The sequence below is a fragment of the Bombina bombina genome, chromosome 2 (assembly GCF_027579735.1).
Source record: "Bombina bombina isolate aBomBom1 chromosome 2, aBomBom1.pri, whole genome shotgun sequence".
NCBI lineage: Eukaryota > Metazoa > Chordata > Amphibia > Anura > Bombinatoridae > Bombina > Bombina bombina.
The window spans coordinates 168100571-168118935 of record NC_069500.1 but is presented as its reverse complement, the minus strand read 5'-3'; the positions used below and the strand labels follow the sequence as shown (position 1 = coordinate 168118935).

Here is an 18365-nt window from a genome sequence, read left to right as displayed (position 1 = left end):
AAGTGGACAGGTCCCTGCGACACCTTTGGAAGACTAGAGGACTAATTCTCACTGTAGTCCCAGTACAACCCTCCATCAAACACTGCACTATTCATTCTTCACCTTCCTCTAGCAGAGGTAAAGACAAGACTAGTTACCAGTGAGGTGGCATGGGTTTTATAGAGCTCTTGGGGTTTGGGAACTTTTGCCTCCTCCTAGTGGCAGGGAAGAGTAATTCCCAGGAGTAATGGATTGTGGACTCTCACCACCTGTGTGAAAGAAATAGATAACACAAATAAGTTATTTTAGTGCAGAACCAAAACAATACAAATGTATATTTTAATAGAAAGCACACATAATAAACAAGGAAATATATTGTTTGCAGGAGTCGGCTTATGTCAACTTTATGATGTATATAATAAACAGATATATCAATTACACAAGTTAATATTTACACTTTATTAGATAAAATACATATAACATTTTAAAACAAAGTATAATATTTAATTTAAAACAATTTACAAGGTTTCAGAGAAAAAAATGGAGGGTATTAAAGAATAAAACATGCTTAAATTATCTGCAAATGTTCATATACTGTATATTTTTTCAGTTTGTGGAGTTTATGACAAATGGTAAGTGTGCTTGCTGAGTCCATGACACACAGTTGGTCCTGAAGATGTAGAGTACTTTAGAACTTTTGGAGCATCAAGAGTCTGCATGAATGTTTGAGGCAACGACACACACTTGTGCAATATCATCATATTCATATGTCCTCTTCAGAAAGGTGTCTGTTAGTCTTAACCCTGAGACACTCTGAGGAAAAATAAAAATGAATGCCTCAGTTAAAACATAAAATCTGGGACTATTTTTGCTTTATTGTTATTACTTTTATTATAAAACTGAAGTCTTATTGTAAACTGCCTAAATTCTATAATATTACGTGTACTGTTTGGATACATTATACCCTTACTGTAGGGTTTTTGTTTGTAACACTTATCCAATAATATTGTAATTGCACTGTTCTGTAAATGCTTTGGGGCATAACCTTGGTTGTATCTGTTTATGACTTCAATAAAAAAAATATATTAAAAAAAAACAAAAAAAAAACATAAAATCTGTGGTATACATTTTAAAAATGGCCTCCTTAGTGAGAGGACTGTCCCCCTTCCCCAGCTGTATTCCATTATTTCCTCTTTTTCAACTCTACCACAAATCTCTGTTCTCTTACATGTATATTTTCAGAGGCAACTCTAGTCCCCCAGATTAACGTTACCCTTGTCAATACTGTGGACTAGTTAAAAAGATATGGATATTGAAACATAACCATGACTTAGCTATTTACTCCGTCATTTGGTCTTTTTGCTTACAACTGGCCTTAATAGATTACTGGACTGCATAAGAAATCACTACACAATACCAAATATCTATTGTTTTCTGAACTGTTGGTCATTTCCGTATTGTCAAGATTATATTGTAATGTTATGTATGACTATTTTGTAATAATAATAATAATAATAATAATAATAATAAATTTCTCACTTGATGAAACCCAGAATTAGATGTCTGAACATAGTATGGAGTATAGTATATTGTGCTAAACATAAAATCTGATTTACTCTCAAAGTAATGGTAAACTTTAAATAATGAAATGCCATAAATGTAATCTTTGCCATTACAACCTGCACCTAAAATGCTGTTTAACCTGGGGGGGGGGGAACCCAAAAAGAGCCCCTATCTCATCCTCTGTGTTAAAAAACAAGTGACCCCCTCATTTAAAAGAGGGTAGTCTGCCTTTTCATACGAGGGTCGCTTGTTTCTCTAGCACAAGCAACGTGGATGTAGAGGCTCTGTTAGTGCTCCCCACTATAATTATTGTCAATTTAAGGGAGAAATGTCCCTCTTCTAAATCAAAAGGTCACACCTCCCTCTATCTAAATTTCAGGTGAGGAGTAAGTACACACCTGTGCAGTATTTGATGAGGGGGAGAGGGCACTTTTAGAGCCCCTTCCTATAAAAACATAGAAGGGTACGTGACTCCAGTTTATATTACTCACCTACTTAATGTATTTACTGAATGGTAGACAGTTGCTTCAAAGGAGCCCAGAGGAGATTACCCATTTTCAAATGAGGGGGTTCATGCCTGTTCAGAGACTGCTAAAGAAATGGCAAACACCGTTTACAGTGCTCTGGGCTATAAAAAGGGTCCGTAGCACCCCAAAATATGCACTACAGCGGGAAAATTGACCCCTCTTTTGGAAACCTAGAGGGCCTTTTTCAAAGGAAAGGATCACATGCCCAGGTGGCTTTTTGCCGATGAGCATCTCATCAGGGATAATCTGACATAACCATAGACATATGGAATAACATCAAGGAGTTGAGGTATGCCCTATGTTGCCCCCCAAAATATAAAGGCAAACATGAGACTCCTTATTTGAAAGTAGACCCTCTGGAAAATCTTAATTTTGTGTAAATTTGAAATGTATTAATATTTGTATGATTAGATATTTTAGACCTACTCATTTTCTATAAAGTGCCAAAAATGATAAACTTTATTGAAGTTTTTTATTATCGATTGTTATTGGAAAATAGATATCAGATCCTAGATTTTGATTTTTTTGGGAAGGTGAACTGATGCTAAATATGGGACAAAACATAATTTATGTAAGAACTTACCTGATAAATTCATTTCTTTCATATTAGCAAGAGTCCATGAGCTAGTGACGTATGGGATATACATTCCTACCAGGAGGGGCAAAGTTTCCCAAACCTCAAAATGCCTATAAATACACCCCTCACCACACCCACAATTCAGTTTAACGAATAGCCAAGAAGTGGGGTGATAAAAAAGTGCGAAAGCATATAAAATAAGGAATTGGAATAATTGTGCTTTATACAAAATCATAACCACCACAAAAAAAGGGCGGGCCTCATGGACTCTTGCTAATATGAAAGAAATGAATTTATCAGGTAAGTTCTTACATAAATTATGTTTTCTTTCATGTAATTAGCAAGAGTCCATGAGCTAGTGACGTATGGGATAATGACTACCCAAGATGTGGATCTTTCCACACAAGAGTCACTAGAGAGGGAATTTTCAGCCAATTCCTGCTGAAAATAATCCACACCCAAAATAAAGTTTAAATGAAAACATAAGCAGAAGATTCAAACTGAAACCGCTGCCTGAAGTACTTTTCTACCAAAAACTGCTTCAGAAGAAGAAAATACATAAAAATGGTAGAATTTAGTAAAAGTATGCAAAGAGGACCAAGTTGCTGCTTTGCAAATCTGATCAACCGAAGCTTCATTCCTAAACGCCCAGGAAGTAGAAACTGACCTAGTAGAATGAGCTGTAATTTCCTGAGGCGGAGTTTTAACCGACTCAACATAGGCAAGATGAATTAAAGATTTCAACTAAGATGCCAAAGAAATGGCAGAAGCTTTCTGGCCTTTTCTAGAACCGGAAAAGATAACAAATAGACTAGAAGTCTTTCGGAAAGATTTAGTAGCTTCAACATAATATTTCAAAGCTCTAACAACATCCAAAGAATGCAACGATTTCTCCTTAGAATTCTTAGGATTAGGACATAATGAAGGAACCACAATTTCTCTACTAATGTTGTTGGAATTCACAACTTTAGGTAAAAATTCAAAAGAAGTTCGCAACACCGCCTTATCCTGATGAAAAATCAGAAAAGGAGACTCACAAGAAAGAGCAGATAATTCAGAAACTCTTCTGGCAGAAGAGATGGCCAAAAGGAACAAAACTTTCCAAGAAAGTAATTTAATGTCCAATGAATGCATAGGTTCAAATGGAGGAGCTTGAAGCGCCCCCAGAACCAAATTCAAACTCCAAGGAGGAGAAATTGACTTAATGACAGGCTTTATACGAACCAAAGCTTGTACAAAACAATGAATATCAGGAAGAATAGCAATCTTTCTGTGAAAAAGAACAGAAAGAGCAGAGATTTGTCCTTTCAAGGAACTTGCAGACAAACCCTTATCTAAACCATCCTGAAGAAACTGTAATACTCTCGGTATTCTAAAAGAATGCCAAGAAAAATGATGAGAAAGACACCAAGAAATATAAGTCTTCCAGACTCTATAATATATCTCTCTAGATACAGATTTACGAGCCTGTAACATAGTATTAATCACAGAGTCAGAGAAACCTCTGTGACCAAGAATCAAGCGTTCAATCTCCATACCTTTAAATTTAAGGATTTCAGATCCTGATGGAAAAAAGGACCTTGAGACAGAAGGTCTGGTCTTAACGGAAGAGTCCACGGTTGGCAAGAGGCCATCCGGACAAGATCCGCATACCAAAACCTGTGAGGCCATGCTGGAGCTACCAGCAGAACAAACGAGCATTCCTTCAGAATCTTGGAGATTACTCTTGGAAGAAGAACTAGAGGCGGAAAGATATAGGCAGGATGATACTTCCAAGGAAGTGATAATGCATCCACTGCCTCCGCCTGAGGATCCCGGGATCTGGACAGATACCTGGGAAGTTTCTTGTTTAGATGAGACGCCATCAGATCTATTTCTGGAAATTCCCACATTTGAACAATCTGAAGAAATACCTCTGGGTGAAGAGACCATTCGCCCGGATGCAACGTTTGGCGACTGAGATAATCCGCTTCCCAATTGTCTACACCTGGGATATGAACCGCAGAGATTAGACAGGAGCTGGATTCCGCCCAAACCAAAATTCGAGATACTTCTTTCATAGCTAGAGGACTGTGAGTCCCTCCTTGATGATTGATGTATGCCACAGTTGTGACATTGTCTGAAAACAAATGAACGATTCTCTCTTCAGAAGAGGCCAAAACTGAAGAGCTCTGAAAATTGCACGGAGTTCCAAAATATTGATCGGTAATCTCACCTCCTGAGATTCCCAAACTCCTTGTGCCGTCAGAGATCCCCACACAGCTCCCCAACCTGTGAGACTTGCATCTGTTGAAATTACAGTCCAGGTCGGAAGCACAAAAGAAGCCCCCTGAATTAAACGATGGTGATCTGTCCACCACGTTAGAGAGTGTCGAACAATCGGTTTTAAAGATATTAATTGAGATATCTTTGTGTAATCCTTGCACCATTGATTCAACATACAAAGCTGAAGAGGTCGCATGTGAAAACGAGCAAAGGGGATCGCGTCCGATGCAGCAGTCATAAGACTTAGAATTTCCATGCATAAGGCTACCGAAGAGAATGATTGTGACTGAAGGTTTCGACAAGCTGTAATTAATTTTAGACGTCTCTTGTCTGTTAAAGACAGAGTCATGGACACTGAATCCATCTGGAAACCCAGAAAGGTTACCCTTGTCTGAGGAATCAATGAACTTTTTGGTAAATTGATCCTCCAACCATGATCTTGAAGAAACAACACAAGTCGATTCGTATGAGATTCTGCTAAATGTAAAGACTGAGCAAGTACCAAGATATCGTCCAAATAAGGAAATACCACAATACCCTGTTCTCTGATTACAGACAGAAGGGCACCGAGAACCTTTGTAAAAATTCTTGGAGCTGTAGCTAGGCCAAACGGCAGAGCCACAAACTGGTAATGCTTGTCCAGAAAAGAGAATCTCAGGAACTGATAATGATCTGGATGAATCGGAATATGCAGATATGCATCCTGTAAATCTATTGTGGACATATAATTCCCTTGCTGAACAAAAGGCAAGATAGTCCTTACAGTTACCATCTTGAACGTTGGTATCCTTACATAACGATTCAATATTTTTAGATCCAGAACTGGTCTGAAGGAATTCTCCTTCTTTGGTACAATGAAGAGATTTGAATAAAACCCCATCCCCTGTTCCGGAACTGGAACTGGCATAATTACTCCAGTCAACTCTAGATCTGAAACACAATTCAGAAATGCTTGAGCTTTTACTGGATTTACTGGGACACGGGAAAGAAAAAATCTCTTTGCAGGAGGTCTCATCTTGAAACCAATTCTGTACCCTTCTGAAACAATGTTCTGAATCCAAAGATTGTGAACAGAATTGATCCAAATTTCCTTGAAAAAACGTAACCTGCCCCCTACCAGCTGAGCTGGAATGAGGGCCGCACCTTCATGTGGACTTAGAAGCAGGCTTTGCCTTTCTAGCTGGCTTGGATTTATTCCAGACTGGAGATGGTTTCCAAACTGAAACTGCTCCTGAGGATGAAGGATCAGGCTTTTGTTCTTTGTTGAAACGAAAGGAACGAAAACGATTATTAGCCCTGTTTTTACCTTTAGATTTTTTATCCTGTGGTAAAAAAGTTCCTTTCCCACCAGTAACAGTTGAAATAATAGAATCCAACTGAGAACCAAATAATTTGTTACCCTGGAAAGAAATAGAAAGTAGAGTTGATTTAGAAGCCATATCAGCATTCCAAGTTTTAAGCCATAAAGCTCTTCTAGCTAAAAATAGCTAGAGACATAAACCTGACATCAACTCTGATAATATCAAAAATGGCATCACAGATAAAATTATTAGCATGCTGAAGAAGAATAATAATATCATGAGAATCATGATGTGTTACTTGTTGCGCTAATGTTTCCAACCAAAAAGTTGAAGCTGCAGCAACATCAGCCAAAGATATAGCAGGTCTAAGAAGATTACCTGAACACAGATAAGCTTTTCTTAGAAAGGATTCAATTTTCCTATCTAAAGGATCCTTAAACGAAGTACCATCTGACGTAGGAAAGGTAGTACGTTTAGCAAGGGTAGAAATAGCCCCATCAACTTTAGGGATTTTGTCCCAAAATTCTAATCTGTCAGACGGCACAGGATATAATTGCTTAAAACGTTTAGGAGTAAATGAATTACCCAATTTATCCCATTCTTTGGAAATTACTGCAGAAATAGCATTAGGAACAAGAAAAACTTCTGGAATAACCACAGGAGCTTTAAATACCTTATCCAAACGTTTAGAATTAGTATCAAGAGGACCAGAATCCTCTATTTCTAAAGCAATTAGTACTTCTTTAAGTAAAGAACGAATAAATTCCATTTTAAATAAATATGAAGATTTATCAGCATCAACCTCTGAGACAGAATCCTCTGAACCAGAAGAGTCATCAGAATCAGAATGATGATGTTCATTTAAAAATTCATCTGTAGGGAGAGAAGTTTTAAAAGATTTTTTACGTTTACTAGAAGGAGAAATAACAGACATAGCCTTCTTTATGGATTCAGAAACAAAATCTCTTATGTTATCAGGAACATTCTGCACCTTAGATGTTGAAGGAACTGCAACAGGCAATGGTACTTTACTAAAGGAAATATTATCTGCATTAACAAGTTTGTCATGACAATCAATACAAACAACAGCCGGAGGAATAGCTACCAAAAATTTACAGCAGATACACTTAGCTTTGGTAGATCCAGCACTAGACAGCGATTTTCCTGTAGTATCTTCTGACTCAGATGCAACGTGAGACATCTTGCAATATGTAAGAGAAAAAACAACATATAAAGCAAAATTGATCAAATTCCTTAAATGACAGTTTCAGGAATGGGAAAGAATGCCAAGAACAAGCTTCTAGCAACCAGAAGCAATAAAAAATGAGACTTAAATAATGTGGAGATAAAAGCGACGCCCATATTTTTAGCGCCAAATCAGACGCCCACATTATTTGGCGCCTAAATGCTTTTGGCGCCAAAATGACGCCACATCCGGAACGCCGACATCTTTGGCGCAAAATAACGTCAAAAAAATGACGCAACTTCCGGCGACACGTATGACGCCGGAAACGGAAAAGAATTTTTTGCGCCAAAAAGTCCGCGCCAAGAATGACGCAATAAAATGAAGCATTTTCAGCCCCCGCGAGCCTAACAGCCCACAGGGAAAAAAGTGTCAAATTTTTGAAGGTAAGAAAAAAATGATTAATTCAAATGCATTATCCCAAATATGAAACTGACTGTCTGAAAAATAAGGAAAGTTGAACATTCTGAGTCAAGGCAAATAAATGTTTGAATACATATATTTAGAACTTTATAAACAAAGTGCCCAACCATAGCTTAGAGTGTCACAGAAAATAAGATTTACTTACCCCAGGACACTCATCTACATGTTTGTAGAAAGCCAAACCAGTACTGAAACGAGAATCAGCAGAGGTAATGGTATATATAAGAGTATATCGTCGATCTGAAAAGGGAGGTAAGAGATGAATCTCTACGACCGATAACAGAGAACCTATGAAATAGACCCCGTAGAAGGAGATCACTGCATTCAAATAGGCAATACTCTCTTCACATCCCTCTGACATTCACTGCACGCTGAGAGGAAAACCGGGCTCCAACTTGCTGCGGAGCGCATATCAACGTAGAATCTAGCACAAACTTACTTCACCACCTCCATCGGAGGCAAAGTTTGTAAAACTGAATTGTGGGTGTGGTGAGGGGTGTATTTATAGGCATTTTGAGGTTTGGGAAACTTTGCCCCTCCTGGTAGGAATGTATATCCCATACGTCACTAGCTCATGGACTCTTGCTAATTACATGAAAGAAAAAAAGTTTTCATTTGAAATATTTAGGAAATAATGACTCCCATGCTGCTATTTACTATGTACACCATAAATGACAAAAAAATGCAAAGGATCACTCAATGCAGTAGAATTACATAATTAACAAGTACATAATTAAAAGACAATGCAATAGCACTTACTCTGAATTTCAAATAAGCAGTAGACATTTATTTTTTTCCGCCCCTGTATCATGTGACAGACATCAGCCAATCACCGACTAGTATATGTATACCCTGTGAGCTTGTGCACATGTTCAGTAGGATCTTGTTCCCCAGAAAGTGTGTTTATAAAAAGATAATGGAAATTTGATAATGGAAGTAAATTTGAAAGTGTCTTAAAACTATATGCTCTATCTGAATCATAAAAGTTTATTTTGACTTAAGTGGCCCTTTAACTTTTAAAATAAATTTCATATGTGGTGTTTTCCTATACCATGAAATTTTTGCAAACTTGGCCTGCTGGGAAATAATTATATAAAATGTATAATTTGCGTGGGTACCTCACAGAAAAAAAAGTTTACATTTATGTGTCAATGCAAAAAAACAGCTCAAGCAAAGAGGTGTAAAAATGTCTTGGCAGAGAAGGGGTCAATTATATACCTAAAATACATGCTAATTATAGAAAAGCCCGCATAAGTACCTGTTCTTCAGATGACGGTTTCCGTGGAGGGAAAGCACATAGCGCTACTATTTACTTTTGTTAGTTTGCTTTAGGAATTAGAGCAAGGTTCAAAAGCCAAACTTATTCTTTCATGATTCAGATAGAGAATACAATTTTAAAACCGCATTTCAATTTCCTTCTATTGTCTAATTTGCTTAATTCTTTAGATATTCTTTGTTGAAGAAATAGCAATGCACATGGGTAAGCCAATCACACAAGTCATCTATGTACGTTGCTGGTCGTTAAGGGATTGTGTGGCTATAATAGCGCGGGCATTGCCGCGAGCAGCAAGTCCACACTATTAGACCCTCCAGGGTTGTGTTATAAGTTTGCAAACTTCATATTAAATACAATTTAACAAGCTAAGTCACAACCTTTCTAAACTTAAATCAATAACTATTAAAATGACTCAATAAAAAACAATAAGGTCTCACTTACTTGTAGGCCCTGCACTGAGGAAAGTAGTGTGAGCGTAAGATTAAGTGACGAACTCGGGTGCAACTTTCCTAGCTGCCTTCCTGAAACTCCACACCAGTGAATGGCATTTGTATTGCACATCTCCAAAATAAGATCCATGGTTCTTTCACTGCTAGATAAAAATAAATACAATACATTATGCATGAAGTAGTCAAACAAGACAATTACTTTCATCAAGACATGAAGACAATTCCTTCTGAAGAATGTAAGATAAAGTTAGTTAATAATTAAATATGTGCTTCTGTCTTATAGGTGACAACTATAGTTTGAACACACACACAAAAGCAGTGGCACTAATAAATAGGCAATCCCCCAATGTATGAAATTTTATTAATCTTGAGTTTGAGTATATCTTATCTTACCTTTTGATAAGATTCTATGATTGTGAGTGGTGCTAACATCTGTTCATATTGGAAAAGAAATTTTAGAAAGAGTTCCAAAGACAGTGATGCCTAAATATTACTCTATGCCCAGACTATTGCAAGGCTGGAACTAAGTTTAAAAGATAACTTTTATTGAATTTCACAACAAAGATAAAAAATGGGTAGTAACATTAAAAAGGTAGAAAGAAATTGGTATAGTTATACTCAAAGGTTATCTCTTGGTTATTATATCAATGGCCTTGATTATGTATATATTAGTGCAAGAGATTAACTTTGACAATGTATGTTAATTTTTTCAAGTGGTTCTGATTACCACTATTAGTATAGTAGAAGTAAAGTTCACTTAATATGATTCCACACTAAATATGTGTATATAGTGGTTGTGGTACACAATACTGTAGGGAATGATATAGTTCCCTAGTGAATCAAGTGGCTATCTGTTTTGGTATTGATCCCACTATAATGCACTGCTATGTTGGCAGCTATTGATATAGGTCTGACCACAATATATAGAGATTAGAGGATTAGTAGCAAAGGTGGATGTAAGAGGCTATTATCAAATGAAATGTTATAATAAAGTATTCTCTGCAATGCAGTTATATTACATTCGTGGTTTCAGTTGAATTATATTTCTGGTTCTAAGTACATCCATCCACGTTTTGAATAGGATCTATCTCTAGTGGTATTTCTATATTCTATTATATAGTGCTTGTCTCGTTTGTGCCGTATAATTGTAATATTCTCAGTCAGTTTTCGAATGTCAGTGAGTAACTGAGTTATCATGCTTTCAGTAGTGGTAACTATGTATTCAAGGGAAATTGTGTTACTAATACTAGATACAAAGTGTATTAGTAAGTGCTTAATGTTACCACTTATAATGGTTGCTCTGTTTTCTATTTATACCACATCGCCAATGATCTCCACGATGGCCTTTGATAAATCCTTAACCGGTGAAACGCGTCAGGGGGTTGTGTGGACAATGGGGTCCATTTTGCTCTTTTTTTAAACGTTGAGAGAAATTGTAATATTAGTTATTACGCTACAATGTTAAACTAAACTATAATCAACCACTGAGTAACAACAAAAGCCAAACCCTGTATATATACATATTGCAATAACGCTACTAATATTGAATGGTACTACAATTATATACAAGTATAAATAACAATGATGTTTGGTGGCATCTGATTATTAGTGGCATTACTAAACTCAGCACAATTTATTCTGTTGTCTTTTTTTTTTTGTATTTCTTTATTTAACATTGTACATAAACAAACAGAATACGTTTTCAACATTATAAAGCTTTGTTACATAAAATAAAGAAGAAGGATAGTTAAATGAAAATCTAACATTATTTTGTTAACTTATTTACATCTTAATCCTAATCACGTTAACCATAGTTTCGATTTTATATATTTTTTTAGTATCAACTATAACAGAACTGTACAATTTTTTTCCTTTTACCCGGATGAGGGGTCATTGTATAATCATATTTCAACCAAGGATAACCCTCCCCTGGATTAACTTATCTATATCAGCTGTATTTACAGAAAGAAAAAAAGAGGGGAGGGGAGGGAGGGGGAGGGGGGGAGACAGAGAGGAGAAGAAGAAAAACGAAAAAAAAGAAAAGAAAAAATGCATTAATCTACCAAGATCACCAAAGTCCCAGTAGAACTAATTCCGAATTCCGGAAAGGGAATATTAAATGGTCTATTTCTCCTGGAGATAAACTCTTAATAAACATAGACCATTTTTGAAAAAAAGAGCAAATGTCTTGGTCGTTATTCATGTCTGTGTCAATTTGTTCTATCATGCATTGCTTTTGCACATAATTTTTGATTTCTGTGAAACTGGGGGCATTAATGTTTTTCCAATAGCATAGAATCAAGTTTCTAACTGATAAAATAATTGTGTTTATAAGTTTCTTATGGGTTTGTTTCTCAGGGTCTTCCCATAGAAAGATACTATGGGAGAAGGATAATTCAAATGATGGTATTTTTAGGATCCTGTTGATCCAATATTCTACTTTACACCATAGCTGTTTAATTCTAGGGCAGTCCCATATCATATGCTTCAGATCAGCTGCCTTTCGTGAACATTTTGGACATGTTAAAAAAGACTGATTTCCCCATTTAGCACCCTTTGCTGGTGTATAATGGGTCTGATACAAGAGCTTTATATGAGACTCTCTCCATGTTGAAGACACTGTAGTTGTTTTTACTCTTTCAATTGACCTTGAAATAGTGTCATGGTTAATTACTAACTGAGGATCAAAATTATTCCATTGTTGAGACAGATGTTCTAAATTTATATCTCCTCTTTTTGAGAGTATCAATTGGTAGCACAAGGAGATTGAGCGTATTCCCCCCCTCACCAGTGGAAACCATTTCTCAAGTGGTCCCCAGGACCAATTCCACCCATGTTCAGCAGTTAATTTAAAAACATAGTGTCTTGCCTGTAGGTATGCGAAAAAGTCAGTATTAGGGAGGTTATATTCTCTTTTGAGTGTATCAAATGATTTAACAGTTGATAGATGTGTATCTATTAACTCTGAGATTTTGGTTAAGCCCAGAATTTCCCATCTTTTAAATGGGGGGGATTGAATACCCAGTTGGAATTCCGGGTTACCAATCAGTGTTTGAAACTTTGGTATGTGTGGATCTATCTTTATCAACTCTAAAAGTTTCCAAAATGCTTGGATTGGTGTGTATATAGATCTAATCTGTTTAACATTTTTTGGGATTGTTTTTCTTCTGCAGTGTAATAAGGAAGATGGAAGATATGGATAAAGAATGTTTCGCTCCAGCGTATTGTTAGTGACATAATTGATATCTAGTATCCAGTCTGGGATTAGCCTTGACAAGCAAACAAGGTTATATAGTTTTAGATCCGGAAGAGCAAGACCTCCGTCCTCTCTTGCCAGGGAGAGCCTGCCCAAGGAAATTCTAGGTCTTTTACTTTGCCAAATGAACCAGCGTAATGTAGCATTAATTTCACGTAGGTCTTTCATTTTTATAAGTACTGGGATGTTTTGTATTACATAAAGTATCTTGGGTAAGAGAATCATCTTAAACAGGGCGATCCTCCCAGAAAGGGAAAGCGGAAAGCTGTGCCAGTTCTTCATAGTCTCTTTGATTTTATGAAGAGTTGGTGTAATATTAAGTTCATACCACAGATCTGGATTCCTAGATATGTAAATACCTAAATATTTAAAAGACTCCTTAACTATTTGAAAAGGAACATTGGTAGCCGAATCTAACTCCTTCTTCAGCCACATAATCTCTGATTTTAAAATATTTACCTTATAGCCGGAAAAGGAGCCAAACTGGTCAATTATTGTAAGCAGTTTAGGAAAATTAATTTTAGAGTTAGAAACATATAGTAATATGTCGTCTGCATATAAAGCTATTTTTAGTTCGATGTGTCTTATCTTGATCCCATCTATTTGTTGTCTAATCATAAGGGCTAATGATTCAATTGCTATGTCAAATAGCAATGGCGACAAGGGGCAACCTTGTCGCGTGCCTCGCTTCAGTGTTATTTCTGTGGATTGCATGTTGTTAATAAGCAGCTTTGTATGTGCGTTATGTTGTGTTTTGGAGATAAATTCTAATATGTTACCTTTCAGACCAAACTTATTCAAAGAAAATAATATATGATCGTGGTGAACTGAGTCGAAGGCTTTTTCTGCATCAATTGTGATTATTGATGCATCCAAAGCCTCGATCTCGGTTATTAAGCCTTAATTATCTAGAAAATTAAAATGATCAATAACTAGAAATAATTCCCTTATTTTGGATGCTGAATTTCTGTTGTTTAAAAAGCCTCCTTGATCAGTATGAATTATATTGGTTAAGACTGTTTGCAATCGAGAAGCTAAGATTGAAGCTAATAACTTATAGTCAGTATTGAGTAATGCAATGGGTCTGTAGGAGTCTTTTTTAAAGGGATCTTTCCCTGGTTTTAAGATTAGAGTTGTGAAGGATGTCAAAAAATTAGCAGAAACCAAATTATTCTGAACAAAAAAATGATTATATAGGTTCTTCAGGTGGGGCGTTACTTGTTGCTCTAAGATCTTATAATATTCATTTGGGAGAGCAATCGGGCCTGGGGATTTATTTAGTGATAATTTTTGGATAGCTTTAGAAATTTCCTGATCATAGATAGGGGAATTTATGTCTTGTATCATAACAGTATCTAAGGATAGGTAAAACATAATTTATGCTTACCTGATAAATTCCTTTCTTCTGTTGTGTGATCAGTCCACGGGTCATCATTACTTCTGGGATATAACTCCTCCCCAACAGGAAATGCAAGAGGATTCACCCAGCAGAGCTGCATATAGCTCCTCCCCTCTACGTCAGTCCCAGTCATTCGACCAAGAATCAACGAGAAAGGAGTAACCAAGGGTGAAGTGGTGACTGGAGTATAATTTAAAAGATATTTACCTGCCTTAAAACAGGGCGGGCCGTGGACTGATCACACAACAGAAGAAAGGAATTTATCAGGTAAGCATAAATTATGTTTTCTTCTGTTATGTGTGATCAGTCCACGGGTCATCATTACTTCTGGGATACCAATACCAAAGCAAAAGTACACGGATGACGGGAGGGATAGGCAGGCTCATTATACAGAAGGAACCACTGCCTGAAGAACCTTTCTCCCAAAAATAGCCTCCGAAGAAGCAAAAGTGTCAAATTTGTAAAATTTGGAAAAAGTATGAAGCGAAGACCAAGTTGCAGCCTTGCAAATCTGTTCAACAGAGGCCTCATTCTTAAAGGCCCAAGTGGAAGCCACAGCTCTAGTGGAGTGAGCTGTAATTCTTTCAGGAGGCTGCTGTCCAGCAGTCTCATAGGCTAAACGTATTATGCTACGAAGCCAAAAAGAGAGAGAGGTAGCAGAAGCTTTTTGACCTCTCCTCTGTCCAGAGTAAACGACAAACAAGGAAGAAGTTTGGCGAAAATCTTTAGTTGCCTGCAAGTAGAACTTGAGGGCACGAACTACATCCAGATTGTGTAAAAGACGTTCCTTCTTTGAAGAAGGATTTGGACACAAGGATGGGACAACAATCTCTTGATTGATGTTCCTGTTAGTGACTACCTTAGGTAAGAACCCAGGTTTAGTACGCAGAACTACCTTGTCTGAGTGAAAAATCAGATAAGGGGAATCACAATGTAAGGCTGATAACTCAGAGACTCTTCGAGCCGAGGAAATAGCCATTAAAAACAGAACTTTCCAAGATAACATTTTTATATCAATGGAATGAAGGGGTTCAAACGGAACACCCTGTAAAACGTTAAGAACTAAGTTTAAACTCCATGGTGGAGCAACAGCTTTAAACACAGGCTTGATCCTAGCTAAAGCCTGACAAAAGGACTGGACGTCTGGATTTTCTGACAGACGTCTGTGTAACAAGACAGACAGAGCTGAAATCTGTCCCTTTAATGAACTAGCTGATAAACCTTTTTCTAAACCTTCTTGTAGAAAGGACAATATCCTAGCGATCCTAACCTTACTCCAGGAGTAACCTTTGGATTCGCACCAGTATAGGTATTTCCGCCATATTTTATGGTAAATCCTTCTGGTAACAGGCTTCCTAGCCTGAATCAGGGTATCAATAACCGACTCAGAAAAACCACGTTTTGATAAAATCAAGCGTTCAATTTCCAAGCAGTCAGCTTCAGAGAAGTTAGATTTTGATGTTTGAATGGACCCTGTATCAGAAGGTCCTGTCTTAGAGGTAGAGACCAAGGCGGACAGGATGACATGTCCACTAGATCTGCATACCAAGTCCTGCGTGGCCAAGCAGGTGCTATTAGAATTACTGATGCTCTCTCCTGTTTGATTTTGGCAATCAATCGAGGAAGCAGCGGGAAGGGTGGAAACACATAAGCCATCCTGAAGTTCCAAGGTGCTGTCAAAGCATCTATCAGAACTGCTCCCGGATCCCTGGATCTGGACCCGTAGCGAGGAAGTTTGGCGTTCTGGCGAGACGCCATGAGATCTATCTCTGGTGTGCCCCAACGTCGAAGTATTTGGGCAAAGACCTCCGGATGAAGTTCCCACTCCCCCGGATGAAGAGTCTGGCGACTCAAGAAATCCGCCTCCCAGTTCTCCACTCCCGGGATGTGGATTGCTGACAGGTGGCAAGAGTGAGACTCTGCCCAGCGAATTATCTTTGATACTTCCATCATTGCTAGGGAGCTTCTTGTCCCTCCCTGATGGTTGATGTAAGCTACAGTCGTGATGTTGTCCGACTGAAACCTGATGAACCCCCGAGTTATTAACTGGGGCCAAGCCAGAAGGGCATTGAGAACTGCTCTCAATTCCAGAATGTTTATTGGAAGGAGACTCTCCTCCTGATTCCATAGTCCCTGAGCCTTCAGAGAATTCCAGACAGCGCCCCAACCTAGTAGGCTGGCGTCTGTTGTTACAATTGTCCAGTCTGGCCTGCTGAATGGCATCCCCCTGGACAGGTGTGGCCGATGAAGCCACCATAGAAGAGAATTTCTGGTCTCTTGATTCAGATTCAGAGTAGGGGACAAATCTGAGTAATCCCCATTCCACTGACTTAGCATGCATAATTGCAGCGGTCTGAGGTGTAGGCGTGCAAAAGGTACTATGTCCATTGCCGCTACCATTAAGCCGATCACCTCCATGCATTGAGCTACTGACGGGTGTTGAATGGAATGAAGGACGCGGCATGCATTTTGAAGTTTTGTTAACCTGTCTTCTGTCAGGTAAATCTTCATTTCTACAGAATCTATAAGAGTCCCCAAGAATGGAACTCTTGTGAGAGGAAAGAGAGAACTCTTCTTTTCGTTCACTTTCCATCCATGCGACCTTAGAAATGCCAGAACTAACTCTGTATGAGACTTGGCAGTTTGAAAGCTTGAAGCTTGTATTAGAATGTCGTCTAGGTACGGAGCTACCGAAATCCCTCGCGGTCTTAGTACCGCTAGAAGGGCACCCAGAACCTTTGTGAAGATTCTTGGAGCCGTAGCCAATCCGAATGGAAGAGCTACAAACTGGTAGTGCCTGTCTAAGAAGGCAAACCTTAGATACCGGTGATGATCTTTGTGGATCGGTATGTGAAGGTAAGCATCCTTTAAATCCACTGTGGTCATGTACTGACCCTCTTGGATCATGGGTAAGATTGTCCGAATAGTTTCCATTTTGAACGATGGAACTCTTAGGAATTTGTTTAGAGTCTTTAAATCTAAGATTGGTCTGAAAGTTCCCTCTTTTTTGGGAACCACAAACAGGTTTGAGTAGAACCCTTGTCCTTGTTCCGACCACGGAACCGGATGGATCACTCCCATTGTTAACAGATCTTGTACGCAGCGTAGAAACGCTTCTTTCTTTATCTGGTTTGTTGACAACCTTGACAGATGAAATCTCCCTCTTGGGGGAGATAATTTGAAGTCTAGAAGGTATCCCTGAGATATGATCTCTAGTGCCCAGGGATCCTGAACATCTCTTGCCCAGGCCTGGGCGAAGAGAGAGAGTCTGCCCCCTACTAGATCCGGTCCCGGATCGGGGGCTCTCGGTTCATGCTGTCTTTGGGGCGGCAGCAGGTTTCCTGGCCTGCTTGCTTTTGTTCCAGGACTGGTTAGGCTTCCAGCCTTGTCTGTAACGAGCAACAGCTCCTTCCTGTTTTGGTGCAGTGGAGGTTGATGCTGTTCCTGTTTTGAAATTCCGAAAGGGACGAAAATTAGACTGTCTAGCCTTAGCTTTGGCCTTGTCTTGAGGTAGGGCGTGGCCCTTACCTCCCGTAATGTCAGCGATAATTTCTTTCAAACCGGGCCCGAATAAGGACTGCCCCTTGAAAGGTATATTAAGTAATTTGGACTTAGAAGTAACATCAGCTGACCAGGATTTTAGCCACAGTGCCCTGCGTGCCTGTATGGCGAATCCTGAGTTCTTAGCCGTAAGTTTGGTTAAATGTACTACGGCCTCCGAAATGAAAGAATTAGCTAGTTTAAGGACTCTAAGCCTGTCCGTAATGTCGTCTAGCGTAGAGGAACTAAGGTTCTCTTCAAGCGACTCAATCCAAAATGCTGCCGCAGCCGTAATCGGCGCGATACATGCAAGGGGTTGTAATATAAAACCTTGTTGAACAAACATTTTCTTAAGGTAACCCTCTAATTTTTTATCCATTGGATCTGAGAAAGCACAGCTATCCTCCACCGGGATAGTGGTACGCTTAGCTAAAGTAGAAACTGCTCCCTCCACCTTGGGGACCGTTTGCCATAAGTCCCGAGTGGTGGCGTCTATTGGAAACATCTTTCTAAATATTGGAGGGGGTGAGAACGGCACACCGGGTCTATCCCACTCCTTAGTAACAA

General features: G+C 38.5%; 1 protein-coding gene across 4 annotated transcripts in view; it reads right to left on the bottom strand.

The window, feature by feature from the left end:
• Positions 1-414: 414 nt before the first annotated feature.
• Positions 415-18365, bottom strand: part of TRAPPC13 (trafficking protein particle complex subunit 13) — a 126505-nt gene continuing 108554 nt past the window's right edge. For 2 of the 4 annotated variants that reach the window (XM_053701336.1, XM_053701338.1), the window contains 2 exons: positions 9596-9746; positions 415-792 (listed from right to left, as the gene is read on the bottom strand). In XM_053701336.1, the coding sequence (XP_053557311.1) occupies positions 685-792; positions 9596-9746 (259 nt within the window). In that variant the 3' untranslated portion in view covers positions 415-684. The remainder of the gene's footprint in view (positions 793-9595; positions 9747-18365) is intronic. The other 2 variants (XM_053701337.1, XM_053701339.1) reach the window with 1 other exon arrangement.